The sequence below is a fragment of the Lepisma saccharinum genome, chromosome 4, assembly GCF_977018435.1.
Source record: "Lepisma saccharinum chromosome 4, izLepSacc3.1, whole genome shotgun sequence".
Taxonomy (NCBI): Eukaryota; Metazoa; Arthropoda; class Insecta; order Zygentoma; family Lepismatidae; genus Lepisma; species Lepisma saccharinum.
In genome coordinates, this window is record NC_139232.1 from 79705429 (window position 1) to 79726185 (window position 20757).

The following is a 20757-nucleotide window of genomic DNA, read 5'->3' on the forward strand; positions in this document are numbered from 1 at the left end:
CAGCGTACTTGTCGATAGACTTTTGTTCCCATACGAGGAAAGTTGTAATGGCGGCCGCGTGAGAAGTAAACAATGTATCACTTCACATTTTTAAAAGACGATAACCTAGAGGAATAACGTTTCGTATAAAACGTTATTAGGTACAAAACAATGGCGCTGCTTAAATACATACTTTACAACGTTTACTGTACACTGTACACGTATGGAAGAATATTTTAGTTTGTTTCAAATGTAAACAACACCATGCACTCGGCATTGTTGGTGTAACTCTACGCGCCTTTCATGCTGTATACGTTATACATTGCTGGAGTAACACTCGGAAACCACAGAAAAAAACGCTCCTTTGCACACTCACAGATTATCTTCACATGGCGAAACTTTGCTCTGATTGGCTGTTCCACAGAATCCAGTCGAGGAAAGCAAGTAGCAATTAGAACATGTCCTATTCCTCCAAACCAGTCAAGCAGTCAGCCAGGCGGCCATGATTGCTACCTAGAAAGTTAGTTCAGCGCCAACTAGGCCAATCCAACTAGAAATCCAGTTCCGTGTGATAGGGGCTTTAGGCAGTAAGGCAAAAAGATTGGACACAAACACGTGGGAATAGGCTCTGCAGTCGGCACGTCATCAAATCAAATGGAAATATTTTACGTTTCGAAAATTATAATTTTCTAACGGACATGCGTTGACTACATTTAAAAGTTGGAACGATTTATAATCATATTATAACGCATTTGCCTTTTGGGTGTTGATAAGCGCTCTCTCCATGGGCGTCGGTAGATCAGTCGACCCCTCCACCCCCCCCCCCCCTGGAAATTGGCATCCTTCATTTCAAGTTGCAAAAAAGCAGGAAGTTCGTTATTTTGATTGTTAATAACAGAAATAAATTTAATTTGGTCAGTATTCGAACAGAGTAATCAATGTAAAATATGCATTAGATCGAAAAAATGAGTGAAAAATACAGGAACCAGGATATTTTTTCATATTCTACCATTTAATTCAAAGAATAAATGGTTCCACAGTTTTCAGAATTCGAGAAATTATAATTTTAGACGAGGTCACACAATATAAACGTCCTTTCTTGAACGACACTTGCAAAAGTTAATAAAATACAATAACTGTGCATTTCAGTATAGTAACTAAAAGTATTATTGGAAAATAGTTGTGCTGGATATTTACTCGGCTTGTGGATCGAATAGCATGATAATAATAAACAACAATAATTAAATTCGAATAAAATATATTTAATTAGGTAGTAATTATTATTATTTCTTTTATTGTTGTTATCTAAGTATTTCAATGTTTGTAATTAACGTAAGCTTCATTTCAACCTGGAGAAGTCTTTTCAAAAACGAAGCTGATGGTAGATCAACATTGCCTTGGAAAATATTAGTATTGTCCCTTATATCTGCATCCAAACGATGCGGGAAATTGCCCATCTTTTCTAGGTACCTTTGTTTCTCTACATCACTCAAAAATTTCAAGTGATCCATTTTGTTTCCGATCTTTTATAAGATAATGAGCTCGGTGACGATCTGTATTCCACTTGTTTACATTGGAAAATTCGCCAAACCGGAAGTTCTTTCCCCGCCATCAATAATCGAATTGTCTGATCGATCATTTTTTGTTTACTCAGGAATAACCCCCATAGTATTTAAGTGCATACTATGAGCGTTTACCTTACTGTAAATTGTGACGAGAATCGCGAATCGAACGAAAATAACGCCTCATGAAGCTTGTGGAACGAGTTATTTTACCGACAAGGAACCCACTAGGCAAAAACGCCAGTCAAAGTGTTTTGTTTCTTTTTTCACATAAATTTTAAGAACAATTAAGGCGCGCTCATCTTGTGCATTTTTTTTTCGAGTTGGTGCAGTTTACATGCACTCTCTTTGTCTGCAAGTAGCAGACGATTTTCACGGGGGGAAAATAAACAGCCTCCCATCGTGTGCGTTTCGTGGGATAGCGAATATCACGCTGTGCACGAAAATCAACACCTTAGCGAACTTCATCTTCACACAAGGAATGAAGGAGTGCCTCCGCACTCACTTTTTTTCTGGCTCCCTCACTGATTCCAGTACACTAATAAAGACAGTTACAATTTTGCCCATTTGTTAGGTTGAATACTATTTTTATTTTTAATGGAGAAAATGTGGAACACCAGGTCAAATGTTGCAAATACTGCTCAGGTCCGTCTCATCCATGTTCCTTTATCGATTTCCTTGTCAGGAACTTCTTTTCGCGCTATTTTCAATCAATTTTCCTGGTCCAACATCTCTACAGACTTAAATCTTCATTTTCAACGTAGCTGCTGTTTCTCATCGATTGTACTGTCTCCCGTCCGATGCTCCATAAATATGTATTTTTCTGTGGCAAGCTGTATACGGTAACATTTTCCATTGTTTCTACGAGAAGGTGAATTCATACTCATTAGCATATAATGTAAAATATGTATATGTGGTACTTGGATTACCTTCGAAGCAAAACCGAGAACGATACAGACGTCTGTAAAGTCGAGACGTTGACTTAACTCCCATACAGTTTCATCATTTAACTATAAAATTTAGTAAATTAGTATGTAAGATATATAATATGAAATTTTTTGGTCTAAATCAAAATTGCCTTACTTTGCTAATATTTCAGACCTGCTCAGATTTATTTACATATTTTTATGTGTGTTGTTTAATTTGTTTTTATTTTTTGTTTAATGTGAAAAAAACATACGTTTATATTTTATTTTATGAAGTATTTTTCTAAAAGGTTTCAGTAATATATCAAGCATAGATGTAACTTTGCAGGGACGGGAGCCTCTTGTCCCCCCAAAACATGTTAATATTTACATAACATAGGGGTATATTTTTTAACCTTCTAGAACCTCCCTCCCCCTCCAATGTGCCCTCTGTTATGCTGCTGATCTGGAGACTAGATGGAGGCTGGAGTGTAAATCTGGAGACACATATCTCTACATAGTCAATGATAACAGAAGTCATGTCCCATCCTGCACTACCCAATCCTCTTAACTTTTTGTTTGTCAGAAACCTAGATTATGCCTCATCCAGTATTCCCAGTTCCACAGACAACCCAACCCATTGTTAACTGAAGGAGGGGAGGGGGTGGGGAGATGATCCTGTGTTTTAACATGCGGACAGTGAGACAGCTGGTGGGATGCTTTGCTTAAATTTTCCTAGTTTGGGAGATACTACCCTGGGATACTGCTCTGTATCTCCTCCACTTCGAGCACTGACCCCCACCAATAAAATAATCTACCAAAGCAGGATACGTTTTAGAGAGTCGTTGCGCAAAAAGTCACTCTACCACATGTAATGTTACTTTATTTCTCTTACTAGTACATTCCAATCTAAAATGGCTAATGCTGTATTTGGAATCCTTTGTTAAATAAATAAATAAAACAGAGGCACTAATTTGCACTCGAGACAAAAACGAAATCTCAGACAAGGACAGATTTCAGTCTCATTGGCATCCTTAAAATATATGTGGATATAATTTATTTCAGTATATTAACAGTATGAAATACGAGGAAAAAACTGGTAACTCATCTCGTATAGTGAGTTGAAGTCTGTCCAATTGAAAATAAAGTAATAGTTTATTATTTGTTACAACAAATGTTCAATATTTTTCTTTCTACCCTCCTTATGAAAAGTTCTGGTGATGCCCATGTTGCATGAGATTCAAAGTCAGAATTTGACATTTGGCAGTGAACATGTCATTCTTAGAAAAACTTTGATATATTTTCAAGTTATCCTGACAATCGCAGTTTGGAAATACTCTCATGACTAATGCTGTAATATTGAGATAGAATTGACAGCATGTCAGTAGCTTTGAATAGCATTTCCAATATTGTTTTCTTCACTGAGCCAGATTAACTTTCACTCCACTGCAACTTTCTCCCCTTCTAAAGTGGAATATGGAAAATTAATGAAGTATGTTATTAGGACACAGAATCCTATTACAGTAAGTGAAAACATTCATCATCAAAGTTGACTACAGGGTGTGCAAAAAAGTAGCATTTCTTTCAGCATTCATTGTGAATGTGAAAAGCTGGAACAGGTGTCTACACAAACACTTGTGTTATTTCCCATGTTGGCACAATGTGCTTTTTGCCCTATTTAGGCAATTTAAAGTAATGGAGAGTCCTCCTTCGTGGCCGTGCAGTCTAAGATGCTGTGCCCTGGACTCCGACTGTGGGACAGCATAAGTTTGAGTCTGCCTTGGTTCAGACTCTGGGTTCTCGGCCTGTGTATAGGACGATGGCAATCCACCATTGTGAGGCAATTGGGGAGCTATGAGTGAGTAGCGTAACTCCATCTTGGATCTCTCCTATAACGGCTGAGGGTTCGATGTGCTGACCCCACGTCAACCTATTATTGGTTGAAGGATCTCCACACCTCTAGGTAGGATTGTGGAAGGGAGACTGGCAGTCGGGAGATAGGCCAGTGCCCTTCAAGGGCTGTCGAGCCACGGGTTATATTTATTAAAAGGTAATGGAGAACGGATCTATTTTTATAGTAGCTTCTGAAGCAATGTGCAATGTACAATATAAGAACAAGAAGAAAATTAGGGAAGAGCAAAGAGAATTTTAAAATGTGTGGAGGAATGTGCAATTTTTTCCAAAACTGATTATTCGATCCATATTTGCAACATCACTCTACTTATTGCAAGCTATTTTCCCCTGTTCTCTGATTTTTTGTCTTCTGAATTGCTAACTGTAGATGCACGCGATACATTGATTTTTTTTTTTTTTTTGTAGTCTGCACCAGCTGTCATTAATTGCTCTGAAAATTCCCCTTGCTGTACAAAAGAAACAGCTTTAATCTCAGTGCTCAGAAGCAGAAACATTGGGGTCGCATCTGTTTCTGAGTTGGTAGGATGTCATGCCTTTTGAACAGTAACAGCATAACTTACAACTTGTGCATTTCATGGTCTGCGATCTTCATAATGATTGTTACAGAGGACAAACAGTAAATAAACAGCGAAACCACTTGCTTCCTTAGAAATGAGTGGCTTTGAGTGAAAAGGGGGCCACTTGTTTTGTTATGCTTCCCTTACTCTCCAATTAACTTCTTTTTTTTTTTTTTTTTTTCAAAATCCGGCAAACTGTTTGTAAATAATACCTATCTAGTATGTGGGAATAAAACTATAGCTCCATCCTGAGTTTTTTCCTGGAATTCCATGTTTGAGTATTGAAGTACTAATCCATCCCAGACTGTGCTACATTTCATCTACATGGATTGTTGCCTTCAATATCCAGTGACCAGAACTCCAAAAATCTTAGTGTTGTCCCAGCATTGTGAGGATAATTTGGGAGCTACTTGAAAGCAATAGGTGTGGACACTGGTCTCAAAAGTCGAAAACTGAGGCAATGAGATGTGATGCTTTCACCATGCATCACCCAATGAAAGGCCACTTAGCAAACCTTGGCCTCAAAGGGTTGTTGAATCATTGAGTTTTTGTATATGTGCGTGTGGCTAAATTGATTGAAGCTCTGTTGTGATACCGATGCATTTATATACACAAGGTTGTTTAGGATATATCCGAACAACTTTCAAGTGGTACTGATTCATGAAATACCATGCCGCCACCTCCGGTTGTGTTCTGTTGAAGCACCAGCATTGTGCACTATCACCCTACATCGGAGTTTTAATTGCAGCAAACTGCATTGGAGAATGCATGGGGATACTATCCCATTCCTCTCTGCAGTCTTTCCAAAGACTGGCTAGGGTGCGTGAACGGTGTCCGAATGCACAGAAATCATTCAGGCCTGGTATCAAGGCTTTTCACCAGAATGTCCTGTAATGTGATAACATGGATCTCTGTTTCCCACTCCATCTCCTGATAAAAGAGCAGAGTGATGTTCGGGCAGTATGGCTTGAGGCCTTGTCCACACAAATGTACACTTGTTGAGTGTTCTCTCCGTACAATTGAGGGATGTCTGTATGGAAGAGGGGGGGTCATAATGGATGACTGAAAGTAGGCAGCATTCATCTTTGCATTTCTGCCCACCCTACGTATCGGCAACTTCCCTGCATAATCGAATCCAGTGACAACCTTGAAGCCCCTTGGAAAAATGTCCTGGCAGTAGCAATGAAAGTTTGTAACATTCTCCTGATACCTAAGGTACATCAATGATGATATAGGTCATAGGATTGAAACTTGGAAAATGCTGGTTGTGTATTTGTTGTGTGGTCTATTTTAGCAATCATCATCCACCTAGTTCTGATTAACCTAGAGAGGTAGAAAAGAAACAGAAAATGACCAGAATATAAATTAACTATTTGATAATCTGAGTATGATGTGTTGAACACATCGTAATGAAGCATATAAGGAATGAAGATATGCTCAATATGTAGGCATTACTTAAAATGCATTTTGCCTAAGCTATGCTTCATTATTATTATTTCTGTAGTATGCAACATAACTAAAGGTTTGAATTTCATTTTTCTCTCTTTCAGAAATAGCTGACAGCCATAAATCATGGATTCAATAAGTACAGGACAGTTATGATGAACAATTGGAAGTGATAATTGTGTAGTATAGGAACGAAAAATATTGCTCATTACCGTGTGAAGGACCTTGGATATATAACAGAATACTCTACAAAGATGGCGAGTGAATACGTACCAATAGCCCAGTTCTACCAGGACCGCTCAATTTTTGTAACGGGCGCAACAGGATTTATGGGGAAAGTGCTTCTAGAAAAGTTGCTTCGTTCGTGTCCAGGCATAAAAAATATATATATCTTGATGAGGCCCAAAAGGGGTCAAGATATTTCCACACGGTTAGAAGAACTCATAAATTGTCCAGTAAGTACTTGATCTTTTAGTAATCTTTAGTGTAGAGTTGGTGTAGTGTATGGTAATCTGTTTCGTTCCCAGGAATTTTGTAATGGGTGGGGGGGGGGGGGCAATATTACCATAAAGGGTGCCTTATTAGTTTTGTTAGTAGTGGGGTAGAAAATTATCAGTAATATCAATAACAGTCAGTGTTTCATCTTGGTTTGTAACCTGTCAGTTTCTAAACAATTGGTCATTCATCCCAGTATTTTTGTTAATGACTATAATTTGTGATTTTTTTGGTTTTGTTTGTAATTTTGTGTGTCCTTCTTAGATTAAATTTTCTTTGTCAATTAATGACATTATTTTAATATTCTACTGACAAATTAGCCCAGTTATGAATGCACTTCTTTAGCATTTGATCTTAGTATATCAGCGGTGATGCTAGAATATATTTATAGGGGTGCCTGAGTATCAGCTGGAATGTTCATCTATATTCTCTAGTAATATATTTAATAATAATTATGCAGTGGCACCCCGATTTTACATTTTCCCACATTATACGTTCAATCTTGATTGTCGTAACATAGCAAAATGTTATAAAATATTCCTCAATTTTACATTTTCCCACATTTTTAGTTTTTTCAGATTGGGCCTCTGAAAAAACATAAAACTGAGGTTCCACTGTATTTTTGTATCAGTAACATTCAGCCATAGCTGCAAAAGTAAGGTGACACATAAAGAGTCCGGAGATAGGGATATGTGTTGTCCTGTGTTGTCTTTTCATTTGTTGAGTGCCCCTTTGCAGTCTCAGCTTTTAACCTACATATGTGCAATTTCCATTGTGACGAGTGTGATATTCAGACAAATTTACATTCATTTTTAAATTATTTTCTTAGCACCTTCAAATATGTAACACTATCAATTCATGTAATTTCATTTTCCTTGATGAAAGTTATCTAATTTCAGAATATTCCTCCCCATCTCAAATTTAAACTACAGAAAATACATTTTTTTGTAATTATGACTGGTGTGACACTTCTGAGACTTGACACTAGACCCTTCCTCAGTCTTTCAGAAAACTCTGTGAAATAATTTATTTTATTTTCACAAAGCAAACTCGACTCAACATTTAGATGCTTTTAGTTTCTAAAAATATTACTACATACTTTTTCTATAAGCATTTTTTGGCTGAGACTGATGTGACAAATTTTGTGACAGGCGTGACATCATCACATGATTTACTTTGTAGAATTATGGAACAATGCAAACGCTATGAACATTATAAATAGATTGTTCAAACTAAGGTTTGTTTCAGAAAAGAAGTAGGATACTTCAGATCTTAAAATATTGAAACAATGAATGAGATAATTACAACAAAATTAGGATTATTTTAGTTTTCTTATGGTATAATACTGTTATCATAATGAAACTAAATTAGTGGAAATACCACACATAAAATCCCACTTCTACTATTAAAAGTAATAGTTTGAAACAATATCTTATTTAAAAGCCACGAAACTAATGTTTGTATTATTCATTTCAAATTCTGAATAATTTTCCCTTTAAATTCATGAGCTTTGGATAAAAATAAATGAATCTTGTTTGTCCACTTTTATACGAAATGGCTCATATGAAGATTTGATCCTTGGAAACATTATACGAGGGGCATGTCAAAAAGAAGGGCCGATTGGTTATTACAGAGAATAAAATCAAGTGACAAAATTTTTATTTTGATGCTATACAAGCATACCCAGGCTATTTTTCTACATAGTCACCATGACACTCCAAGTTTTTTTTTGATACTGTGGAACAAGTTTATGTAGACCCTCTGCGTAGAAATCTGCCTCCTGGGATCTCATCCTGTCAAGAACTGATGTCTTGAGAACTTCACTATCATAGAAACGTTGCGAAGCAAGCCACTTTTTGAGATGAAGGAACAGAAAGTAATCACTTGGGGCCAAGGTCGGGACTGTATGGTGGGTGATTAAAACGTTCCCATCGGAATTTTTGAATTGTCACAACAGTACGGTCAGCTGTGTGTGGGCGGGCGTTGTCATGAATAAGCAGAATTACAGACCGTAACATTCGTCTTTGCCAGTTTTGGATGGCATGTCTCAGATTAGACAGTGTTTCGCAATACACATCTGCTGTGATGGTTCATCCCGGTTCCAGGAATTCCACAAGGATTACACCTTTTTGGTCCCAAAACACGGTTGCCATGATTTTGCGATGTGATGGTGTTTGCTTGAATTTCTTTGGTTTCGGTGAACCGGAGTGACACCATTGCATGAATTGCTGCTTTGACTCACCAGTGACGTACGATATCCAGGTTTCGTCTCCAGTCACTATGTGACAAAACAAGTCACCCCCTCCTTCTCCCAGCAGGCCAAAAAATCATGTGCTGATTTCATTCTTTCATCTTTGTGAGTGTTTTTCAACATTTTTGGCAACCACCCCGCACACAGTTTGCGATAACCCAGATTGTCCGTTACAATTTGGTGCAATGTTTTATCAGACACTTCAAGAAACTCATTGCCTAGATCAGTAATGGTGAAACAGCGATTAGATCGCGCTTTCTCATCAACACGTTGCACAAGGTCGTCCGTCTGAACACAAGGCATGCCGCTCCGCTAGTCATCATGAACATCTGAATGTCCTTCCCGAAAAGCAAGTCACCATTGTCTTACCTTTCCTTCACTCATTCCTGTTGGTCCATAAATGGCACACAATTCCCGATGAATGTCAGCTGCACTCAGTCCTTTTGCGTTGAGAAATCTAATCACCAACCTCACCTCGCATTTGGCGGGATTTTCTATTACAGCAGCCATTTCAACTTCCTGCTACACTCACGTATGCACCTCTACACTGAGAAATATACCTCTGTTGCAGGCACAGAATATTAAAGCATGCTTCCGTGCACGTGCAGCTTTGCCAGTGTTGCCAGTCCCAAGTAAAAAAAAATAATTGGCCCCCTTTTTTTTTTTTTTTACATGTGCCTTGTAGTATTTGTTTGTGGTAAGAAGTCTTTTAAGTTAGAGTCTTAGAAATTGAGTCAGAAAGTTTTTGTGATTACATTACAGGTATTTTAAAATTCTGTTGGAATTCTAGAATATTTTGAAACAAAGCTCTGGTAAATTGATGCTTATAATTGGAGTGGAATACTCACCCAATAATATTAATGAATATTGTGAAGAACTTGTAATTAGTTCAAGTTTTTAAGTATCTGTATTGAGACTGATGGGAATCAGTTTGGGTATTGGTTCAAAGTGGTATCATCTCAGCCCTACCTGGAAATTATGCCCAATGGCATTATTTTCATTATTTTGGTAACAGCATTCTGGGGAAAAATGGATTATGTGAGTAAACATATTATAAAAATAAATTATGGATATTTTAAAGGAAAACTGATTGATTGATATGGTATTGTTCCAATGAAAAAAACTATATTGAAAATGGTTTCTTCATGTAGGTCACATTACACAAACATTACATGACTTGAAAACATTAAACAAACCTAATACTAGGAACCAGAACTAGGAATTAGCAAATCAGACCAAAATCTGTTCATTAAGAATGTTTGTTGTTTTCCATTCAGCTGCAACTGTCAAGTTCGATGAAGCTCTTAACTGTAATGGCTCGTGCATGTAACAAGATGATCAACTAAATATGAAAATTTTGACCTAGGTGTTAGGTAGGTCTGGTGGATGATACTGGTCAGCATATGACAATCATACCTGAGCAGAAAGTTGTCAATTTTTGCATTACATGGGTTCATTCACAGAGGAAAGGGGGAGTTAATAATTTGAAGTTTCCAAATGCTAGTATAAACACAGCATGTGTATATCATTTTGATGTATAAATTTATCATTTTAAAGTTTATCATTAGCACTCATGTATAGTATATATAGTACCCTTTTAGTATATTGTGTAGAAGTTTCAGCGAAAAATGAAGACTCAACCAGGACTCGAACCTGGTCTCTGGCATACCATGCCATTGCTAAGTTGATAGAGCAAAGGCATGGTATGCCAGAGACCAGGTTCGAGTCCTGGTTGAGACTGCATATTTTTTGCTGAAACACCTACATTGTACATCTCCTGTGTGTGTGCCAAATCTTAATATTATTTTATTATATTGTAATTTATAACAATTACAAAATATTCCTTTCCATTTCAGCTTTTTGACAAGCTACGGAAAGAGCAACCTCATGCTCTTAACAAAGTCATTCCGATTCATGGAGACGTTACAGAGCCAGAACTAGGAATTAGTAAATCAGACCAAAATCTGCTCATTAAGAATGTTTCTGTTGTTTTCCATTCAGCTGCAACTGTCAAGTTCGATGAAGCTCTAAAATTATCAGTCACAATTAATATGTTAGGAACGAAGAGATTAGTGGAACTTTGCCATCAAATGCTAGGACTGGAGGTAAATATAAATATGTTATAATTGGTGTATCAGTTTTTGTATGTGGAAATAAATAATTTTAATGGATTTTCAATATGGAAGGAATAGTGTTCTCTCTCTCTATCTCTGCTTCTGTCTGCTTCTCTCCCTAAGAATTTCTAACAATACATCTATTCATGTTTGGGAAATGAGAGACGTGTTAGTAATACACAGAACCTTAGTACTCACTTTTTCTGTGAAGTTTCTGCCACCATCCTCGTTGAAACTTGTTGCACTGTTAATTGGCATGCTTTTATTGTTTTTTAGTTCTTTGGTTGCCGCTAGGTGCGCTGTTTTCATCTGTCTGGCTGCGTCCGTGTCATCTGCTATTGCCCAGATTGTTGGATTTTAGACATCAAATACAATAGCCATAAAATCCAAGAAGTATGTGTCAGACACACGGCCAACAAGCTCGTAGACACTAAAATCATCCTGCACAAAAATTGGCACTGCAGCAGTTAACATCAGGCAATAGCAGATAACACAGACACAGGCAGGCAGATGACAACAGTGCACTTGGTGGCAACAAAAGAACTAAAAGCAATAGAAGCACGCCAAGCAACAGTGCAACAAGTTTCAACAAGGATGGAACTATACAACTATAAAAAAAAACAGCTTCATGAAAAGTGAGTAATAAGGTTCTCTGTATTTAGTAAATCTATATTAAATAAAATTTTCTGTAACAATCTGTTGAGTTCTAGATAGTGCAGTTATTCCTGTTGCATGTACATTTTCCATGGTGTGTATTTTTTAAGCTTGAAAGGTGGCAGGGTGCAGCTGCTTACAAAATATGAAAGGGCAACTCAGAAAGATTTATTGCCTACAGAATCAACTGTAGAATGGTAACCTCATCATATGGACCATTTGGTAACATGTCCAAGTAATAAAGAATTTACCTCCAAGTGTTGTTCAGCATTTGCGGTGTAACTGTTTCTATTGTAGCAACCATTTGGATACCATTATCTGATGGTGATTCTTTCCCATACTGGTTCTGTTTGGTGTTGAATTGTGATAATGGTATTAGTTTCAAAAAACAGAAGATATTGCTTTTCTTCCTCTTGAATAGTCCTCATTTTGAAGTGTGACAGTGAGTACAGAATTACAAAATCAAACTTTTTCAGTTCCCTTTTCAGATTCTGTGGGCACATTCATTTTGTTTCCAGCTTGAAAATTATAAGGCATAGAAGGGTGACTGTTTATTTTATAACTATGGCTTCTCAAGAACAGCATGTTTTGTTATATTTCAGGTTTCACATCTCTCCTTCAGATCTCTTTGTATTTCTTATTTCTGATATAAATTGCAGGTATGGAAATTCTTGGCATGTGTCCATGTTACTACATTCATGTTGATTAAACAAAAGAAAATTAAAAAATACCTTCAATCCCACAGATCGGGTCATTCCATGTCAATTCATCCAGGCCATGTCATCCACCATCCCTGATTTTGATGAAATTCGGTATACTTATAGAACTTTTAATGCTGATTACAAAAATTACATTTTTTTTAGATTGGTCAAGGAATTCAGAAGTTACGTGCTTCTTAAATTCTCAGTGTACATCCCTTGTGGCTCCACTTTGACACGCACTAGGTTATAAATGATAGTATCTTCCTTCAGGTTTGCCGTAGAAACTTCCAAGTTTGATTTATTTTGTTCAGAATAGTGTAAGCTTTCATTTAAATATGGTTCAGATGAGTGTATCAATAACCATGTATTTTTATGTATAGTTTCATGTATTTTTTTAGAAAAATAAATGTCTAACTTCAAGAGTGAATTTCGTGCTTCAATTTCCCCCCAATTTTATATGTAGGTAGCTCAGAGTGGGTGCTAATGCCTGATGGAAAAATTGGGATGGGCATTCAGAGACAGGGTGATAAAAAAAATAATTTGCATCAAATGACATTAAAAGTTAATCTTATTAAAAATGCTTACGTATTTAGCACTAAGCCTGAAGTACAATATGTTTTAAGGTATAATATTCAAAATTTCTGTTCACTATGTGTGAAGGTATGCACGGGCGTAACCTGGAGGGGACAAAGGGAAGCATTTTCCCTCCAAAATTTATATATTAATTAAATTTTACAACTTAAGTATATTTTGTAAACCTCCTGGCACTGGAGGAACAAATAAATAAAGAGTAATATTTGTGATTTTTCAAATGTATTTAGCAAATAATCCTGGACATTATTTTTATGGGATGGAAACCTTTGTGATTCTCTCAACCCAAAGATAGTTCCCAAGTTACGCCCATGAAGATAGTACCTAATAATACTTACTCTATTGTACTCTATGCATTGCCAAAATTTCATGTACTATAAATTGTGCCGTTCACATTTTACAAGAATATTTTGACCATTTCGAACACACTAAAGTATTTGACTTATCACTAAGTACATATGCCCTTCCATTTGTGTTGTTTATGTCCACTGGACACAGAATACTTTGTGGCTAGTAGTATGAAGTTGATGAACCAAGTGGATGCAAGAATTTAATTGCTGCATTTCCTTTTTTCACGTGGACTTTTGAAGCAATCATACAAACAAGTTTGGGTCGCACACACAAGCTACTACACAACTGTTTAAGAGTTGGAATTCAGAAAGTCACTTCTTCACAACAGTCAAACTATAAAGGTATACAAAACATATTTCATCAGTGTTTATTATTTTTGAATTGTCTCTTAAACAACCAGTGTTTCGAAGTAACTGGTTGCAAGTTATTTAGGAATTCTAACTGTAACTCGCTAATTTTAAAAGTAAATAACTGTAATGTTAACAATGGTAACAGAGTTTCTTTTTACAATAGAGGAGCTAAATTTGACAATTCTGTTCCCAACTATAAAGAAAATATATGTACCTTCTCTGGTTGCAACGTAAAAGAATTTTCTTGGAATTGCTGACCTTTGAAGGAAGCTATGCTTTGTTGCATGCTAACTTTAGAACATCCATGCTTTACTTCAATTCATTTCTAATTATATGTGAAAACTTCAGTGTTTTTGGTGGACTGCTGCGTTCGTTTGGAATGTGGTTGTTGAGCTAGGAAAAGTCATTGTCGAGGGAGTGGATCTTTGGATCTTGTTGAACTTGGAATTGAGGAGAAATAAATAGGTGCAAGTGGAATCAATTACACCATATTCAAAATACCGTGGTCAGCATATAAATGATTTCTTAATTAAAATCGTTCAAGCAAAGCTGACTCTGTGTTCCATAATTTATTTGCAGTAGTAATGTAAATTTATGAAGACATATTATGTAGAGTGCCACACACGTAAATTTGCCGTTGCGTAGAAACGAATTTTCGTTTCGTCTCCCTCTCTCTTAGCATCATGTGTTCTAACCTGCTCGAAAACCTTCGCTATTGTTGCCACATTGTCATTCCATTCCTGGACACACTCGCGCAAACATCATTGAAAACAATTGAATAGCGCTCCAGCTCGCGGTTCCCACCGTTCGGTAGGGACGCTAATGTGGCAATATAGCACGGCGTAGTGCTTGCTTCTTTTATGCAGTGCATGTTCATTGGCTAGCTAGTAACTAGTGTTGCCAACTGTAATAATGAAGCACTATTTCTGTCACGGAAGGGGAAAAGGCAGGTAAAGTGGCGGTGAGTTTTGTTGGATTGGAAGCACCATATTTTTATTTTATACTAAGTATTTGACCGGTTTGACGTTGTGTGCGTGTATTGCGTGTGTGTATGTAAAAGTGTGTGTTTGCTAATGAACGTTAAATTCCATAATGCCTCCAGTTCTGTCGAAGTTGAAATCAAAAACCTTGCATAGCCAAGCTCGGGAAATTCTAAGCAACGTGCACGAGTTCATGAAGGAGGAAGCCAGTCATGGTGTTAGCATCCCAATAAAGCATTTTGGCAAGAGAGCAGCGAACAGCAGCAACAAATTGTTCATATTTCATAATTTTGGAATTATTCAAAATAAATAAATTATGTGGCTCCAACATCATTTCAACTCTGGCTCCGGCACGTGTTCTTGTAGAAATTGCATAGAGGAGGCTGTAATGTTTGCTGCTTAATGCGATACATATTGTTTTCTGTGTTAAAATTGCCATGCTTTGATGGGTGACCAAGTTCATAGCAGGGCCGGCGGAAGGGGAGGGCGAACCGTCCCATCGCCCAGAGCGGCAAAATTTGAAGAGAAGAAAAAAATAAGCCTATTGAAAACTGTGATCGAGCGAGATATTCTTTTGCGCTTAATAGTATTGAAATAGCATAAGAAGTCTCATTATTTATTTTATATTTTGATGTTTTAGTTAGGAATATATTGATTTTCAATTTTCCGTTGCTGCGTAATGACCGGGGGGGGGGGGGGGGGTCGAAATAGAGCGGCATCTGCCGCCACCTCCCAGGGAGGCAAAATGACTAGCGCCTGCCCTGGTTCATAACAAAAGAAAAAGCCGCGCAGCTTATCGTCTAGTGGCAGTATATGTACTTGTTATTGTTGTGGAAGCCGGCATCCTTTGTAAATGTACAACAAAGGCAACCGACTGTCGCCGATCTCAGAGGAAATAATAATACTGCTTCAGGAGGAGTGTTATGGTGCAATTGTAGCGGTTTAACACGTTGGCATGTTATTATCTGCCGTTGCAGTTCCATACCAGTGTATACGGGTTTTGGGAGTGAAAAGTTAGAACGCCACCAGTGCATTATTGCAATGAAAAATAATATATATATATTTTTATTTTGTTTGAAATCACTCAAATAAGGAATCGTATGAAGAAGTCTTCTTTGCAGCATTTTTGGTAATTTTACTTATGTGTTAGTTCATATTTTGCAAATTTTTAGTCCATATGTATGTAGCTACATACAAAGCCACTTGTTAGTACATATTAATCCTAGTCCTGGTATAATGCATGACGTTTAAAACTCAACGTTAGATAGACCTGAATTCTCTAATTTTATTGTTGTACGTAACAGCTGTGCATCGGCGCACTGCAGCGATTTTTCTATCTGCTCCATTAGCAACACTGCTTCTTTAGTTGTTTCGCGCATCGCACGGCAGAATTATCTGCGCTGGACTCTACTAGAAACATATGTAAACACAACTAGAAACGCAAGTCTTCATGATCATCGATTGTGTGTAATTTTTACACAAATCAATGATCATTAACTGTAAGTTACTTTCACAGTAATTGTAAAGTAACTCACAGTTACTTTCAAAGTACCAGTAACTGTACAGTTACTCATTTAAAAAGTAACTCGGTTACTTGTAAAGAAGTAAGTTGCTGGACACTGTAAATAGCCTGTAGCCTAAGTTCAAAATAGTGCATACTTAATCTTCCTGGTGCTGTTGCATGGTACTGACACATTGTACTGCAGGTTGTTGTCATTTCACCTTACGTGATTAATAAGAAATTTATGCCTTGAATGCTATTTCTACAGAATTGGAACATCATTGCCGCACTTGTTACTGTAGAAGTCTATACAAGTATTTTAACTGTTCCAATCACAAGGAGATTTCTGTGGGTGTGGCAAAAAAGCTCCATTTGGAAAAACTTCAATCAGCACAAATGTGTATTATTTATTCTTACTTCATATTACGTATCCCCATGAAGAGTTGCCCAAAAAGGAACTTCCATATTGAGATAAAATGCACAAAAAGAATGTTCTCGAAGAAAATTTATGCTAATAATGATGATTATAATTAAAAAAAAATTAAAGACAGTTGAAACTAACTTAGATACAGTGGAACCTCGATTTTAAGTTATTCAGGGGGACCAAGTTGAAAAAACTTAAAATGCAAGAAAATGTAAAACCGAGGAAAATTTCTTAGCAATTTGCTATGTTGGGAGCATCAAGATTGAATGTAAAATGCAGGAAAATGTAAAATCAAGGAACTTGAAATTGGTGTTCCACTGTAATTATTATTTGTAAATTTTAATTAATCTATAAATTTTGGAGGGTGCAAATGCTTCCCTTTGCCCCTGCCAGGTTACGTCTATGCTTACCTTCACACATAGTGAACAGGAATTTTGAATATTATACCTTAAAACATATTGTACTTCAGGCTTTGTGCTAAATACATAAGCATTTTTAATAAGATTAACTTTTAATGTCATTTGATGCAAAGGATTTTTTTTATCACACCCATCCCAATTTTTCCATCAGGCATTAGTACCCACTCTGAGCTACCTACATATAAAATTGGGAGGAAATTGAAAGGGGCGGGGGGGCATTGCACGAAATTCGCTCTTGAAGTTAGTCATTTATTTTTCTAAAAAAATACATGAAACTAAACTTAAAAATACGTGGTTATTGATACTCATCTTAACCATATTTAAATGAAAGCTTACACTATTCTGGACAAAAGAAATCAAACTTGAAGTTTCTACGGCAAACCTGAAGGAAGATACTATCATATATAACCTAATGCGTGTCATTCAAAGTGGATACACAAATGTCATACACGGAGATTTAAAAAGCACGTAACTTCTGAACCCCTCGACCAATCTTAAAAGAATTGTCATTTTTGTAATCAGCATTAAAAGTTCTATAAGTATACCGAATTTCATCAAAATTGGGATGGTGGGTGACATTTTCACAAAATTCTGGATGATTTGACATGGAATCAGCGAAAAGAAAAAAAACAGGAAGTTAAATGCTTCAAGGGATAGATGAGATTTGTTCTTTATGTTTTTGCCTTTTATCTTTTCCAGTTGATAATCACTATCTGTTGGTTAATCCATAATATTCCTAATGTTTAGTAAGAAGAAAACATTTTTGTCTCAATTCATATCTAAGTTCTTAATATTATTTTTATAAATTACAGATGTGCACTGTTACAGTAAAGGCCTAGGAAGTTGGAGTAATTTCAATACTAGGTTCTTTTATGTTAGTTTTTCATATTATTATAAAGAACTAAGCTGTATAAATATGTAACAATTGAAAGAACATTTCTTCCCTCCCAACTGTTCATAATAATGCTGCAGTTTTGATCATCTATAGCTTTCTCATTGTTGATGGGTTCCCACGTTTCCTAGTAACTGTGTTCATTACAGGAATAGCAGTTGTAGCTCTGTTAATCTGAAAAACCTGGAAATATGAAGGAACGTTTTATGTTAAGGTTTATTTAATATGTAAGCTATAACGTAGAGCCCTGTGTGTTTTTATTCTGTGGGTGAAACACTTGATTTGTCTGCAGGTGAAGAAAGAAGGCATGACACATGACTAATGTTTTTCTGTACTATTCCTTGCAGGCTTTAGTCCATGTGTCAACTGCATACTGCAATTGTGATAGAGAGGAAGTCAATGAAGTAATTTATCCACCACCATATGACCCAGAGAAAATTATTCAGTGTGTGGAGTGGATGGACGATGAGTTAATAGATGCTCTCACACCAAGGTTGGTGTATTTATTTTTATTCTACAGTTTGAATGTTTTGCATGATTGTTTATCCACTTCTTAGACTATTAAATTTAAAGCTATTGCAATTCTGTGTCACACAGAAATTTGTTTCAAACTTTTATTCAGAACAGCTTTTTGATAATTTAAAATTGTTTCAGATAAAAACAAAGTGGTGTGTCAACATAAATTTTAATAACTTATTTTTAGTATCATGTTCTGTAGATTTTAAAATACTATATGAATAAGGTAGTACATGAAAATTGAATTGAGAGAGAAATTCTTGTGAACTTTGGTTACCCGTAACTAACTAACTCTTTTAATAAATATACTGCAGAATTTTTTTTTTCGGAAGGGGCTGGAATTGTAAAGATGAATAGTAAGAACTTCATTTGGGGGGGGTGGATACATAATAAAATATTTTGTATTTTTAGAGCTTTGCACCCTATTGAAGTTGTACTCTAAGACAGAAATGGTAATCTGGAGTCATTTTAATGGTTGTGTGCATTTACCCCTTCAATTTTTTTTTTCGAATTCTTGACAGATTTTCATTTGAATATTTTGCTTTTCTCAAAATCAGGATGGGCTGTAGCCCCATCAGCTTGCCCCTGTGTATGCGCGCACATCAAGTACTCACTCATACGTGCAACTAGTCCTTCAGTGGTGTTGTGTATTATTTTGCAGTTACAACACTACAGGTGACATGGTTGCAAACAGCTGTCACACCAAGCAATAGTACAACTACTTCCCAAGACTGTGGTGGCAGAGCTACAGAAATTAATAGAACACTAAAAAAATAGTTTTGCATGTAAATGAGTGTAGTGGAACCTCAATTTTAAGTTTTTCAGGGGACCAAGCTAAGAAAACTTATGATGTTGGGAAATGTAAAAAAAAAATGCATAAGATTTTGCTTCCTATGTTGGGACCATTAAGATTGAATGTATAATGCAGAAAAATGTAAAATTGGGTTTCCGTTATACTTCTTTCCTGTATATTCAAAGTTTTCACTCCGTAACTTGAAGATTCATCTGATATCAGTACCAGAAATATCAATGCGGAAAGATATAATTTGTGTGCAACTCGCCCTTTGTTAATCTGAAAGGAGATTACTGAGATTACAAAACTGATAAGTTGTTAATTTATTTATTCTAAAATAAACCATATACATGGTGGTTATCAAAATAATGGAAACACCTATCTTCAGCAACACGGGATCTGTGTGGGTTGGTAACACTGATCAGTCGTGCACTGTGGTGAAGGACGGTAGTCAGTAGTACGATAGACGATGTACAGTAGTATGTGTCCATGCGTGCAATCGGCCAGACGTAGGTGAGGCAAAAAGAGGGAGCTCTCAGACTTTCAACGAGGGCAGATTGTAGGATCACGGTTAGTTGGCACAAGTGTAACGAAGACTGCCAGTGTGTTAGGTGTTAGATGTATCGAGAGCAACAGTGTCCAAGGCGATGATGGCATACACAACTCCTGGCAAGACATCGTGATCAAAGGGTAAGAGTGGACGAAAACCCATCCTCCGTAATTGGGACCGCCGAACATTGAAGAGGATGGTCTCAAAGAACCGTCGAGCTAGTGCGACACAAGTGACGTCAGAACTCAATCAGCATCTCGACCAACGTGTTTCTACACTCACAGTTCAACGCGAGCTGCACAAACTGAACAGTATTGCCAGCCCACACAGATGCCGTGTTGCTGATCATAGGTGTTTCCATTATTTTGTTAACCATCTGTGTATAACATACAATTTTGTGATTATTGTGAAATATTATATTGAAATCATGACTAATTTATCTTGCAGGTTAATAGGTGAAAGGCCGAACACCTATACTTTCACGAAAGCACTTGCAGAACACATGTTGCAGAAGGAAAGTGGCAATTTACCTGTAGCTATTGTGAGGCCATCCATTGGTGAGGACTAGTTATTTAAATTTATACAAGATTAATGCAATTACGAGGGTCATTTCAAAAATAATGCACACTATTTTTTTTCTTAAATGTTTATTGCATGTTAGGCAGTATCTGCTTAGTCCTTCAATGTAGTACCCCTGCTTCTCAATAACCATATCCTGTCTTGGAAGATTCACTGTGCCAGGTAGGGTACCACTGTTGTTCAGGCCATGGGTGACTCTGACTTAACTGCAGAAAATTATTCGAGGGAGGTAA

The 20757-nt window shown here is 36.7% G+C and overlaps 1 protein-coding gene across 3 annotated transcripts in view; it reads left to right on the forward strand.

The window, feature by feature from the left end:
- LOC145986622 (putative fatty acyl-CoA reductase CG5065) overlaps window positions 1–20757 on the forward strand; it is a 134660-nt gene that overhangs the window by 87964 nt on the left and 25939 nt on the right. For all 3 annotated transcript variants that reach the window (XM_083120850.1, XM_083120851.1, XM_083120853.1), the window contains exons 2-5: window positions 6468–6818; window positions 10966–11214; window positions 18434–18579; window positions 20393–20502. In XM_083120850.1, the coding sequence (XP_082976976.1) occupies window positions 6618–6818; window positions 10966–11214; window positions 18434–18579; window positions 20393–20502 (706 nt within the window). In that variant the 5' untranslated portion in view covers window positions 6468–6617. The remainder of the gene's footprint in view (window positions 1–6467; window positions 6819–10965; window positions 11215–18433; window positions 18580–20392; window positions 20503–20757) is intronic.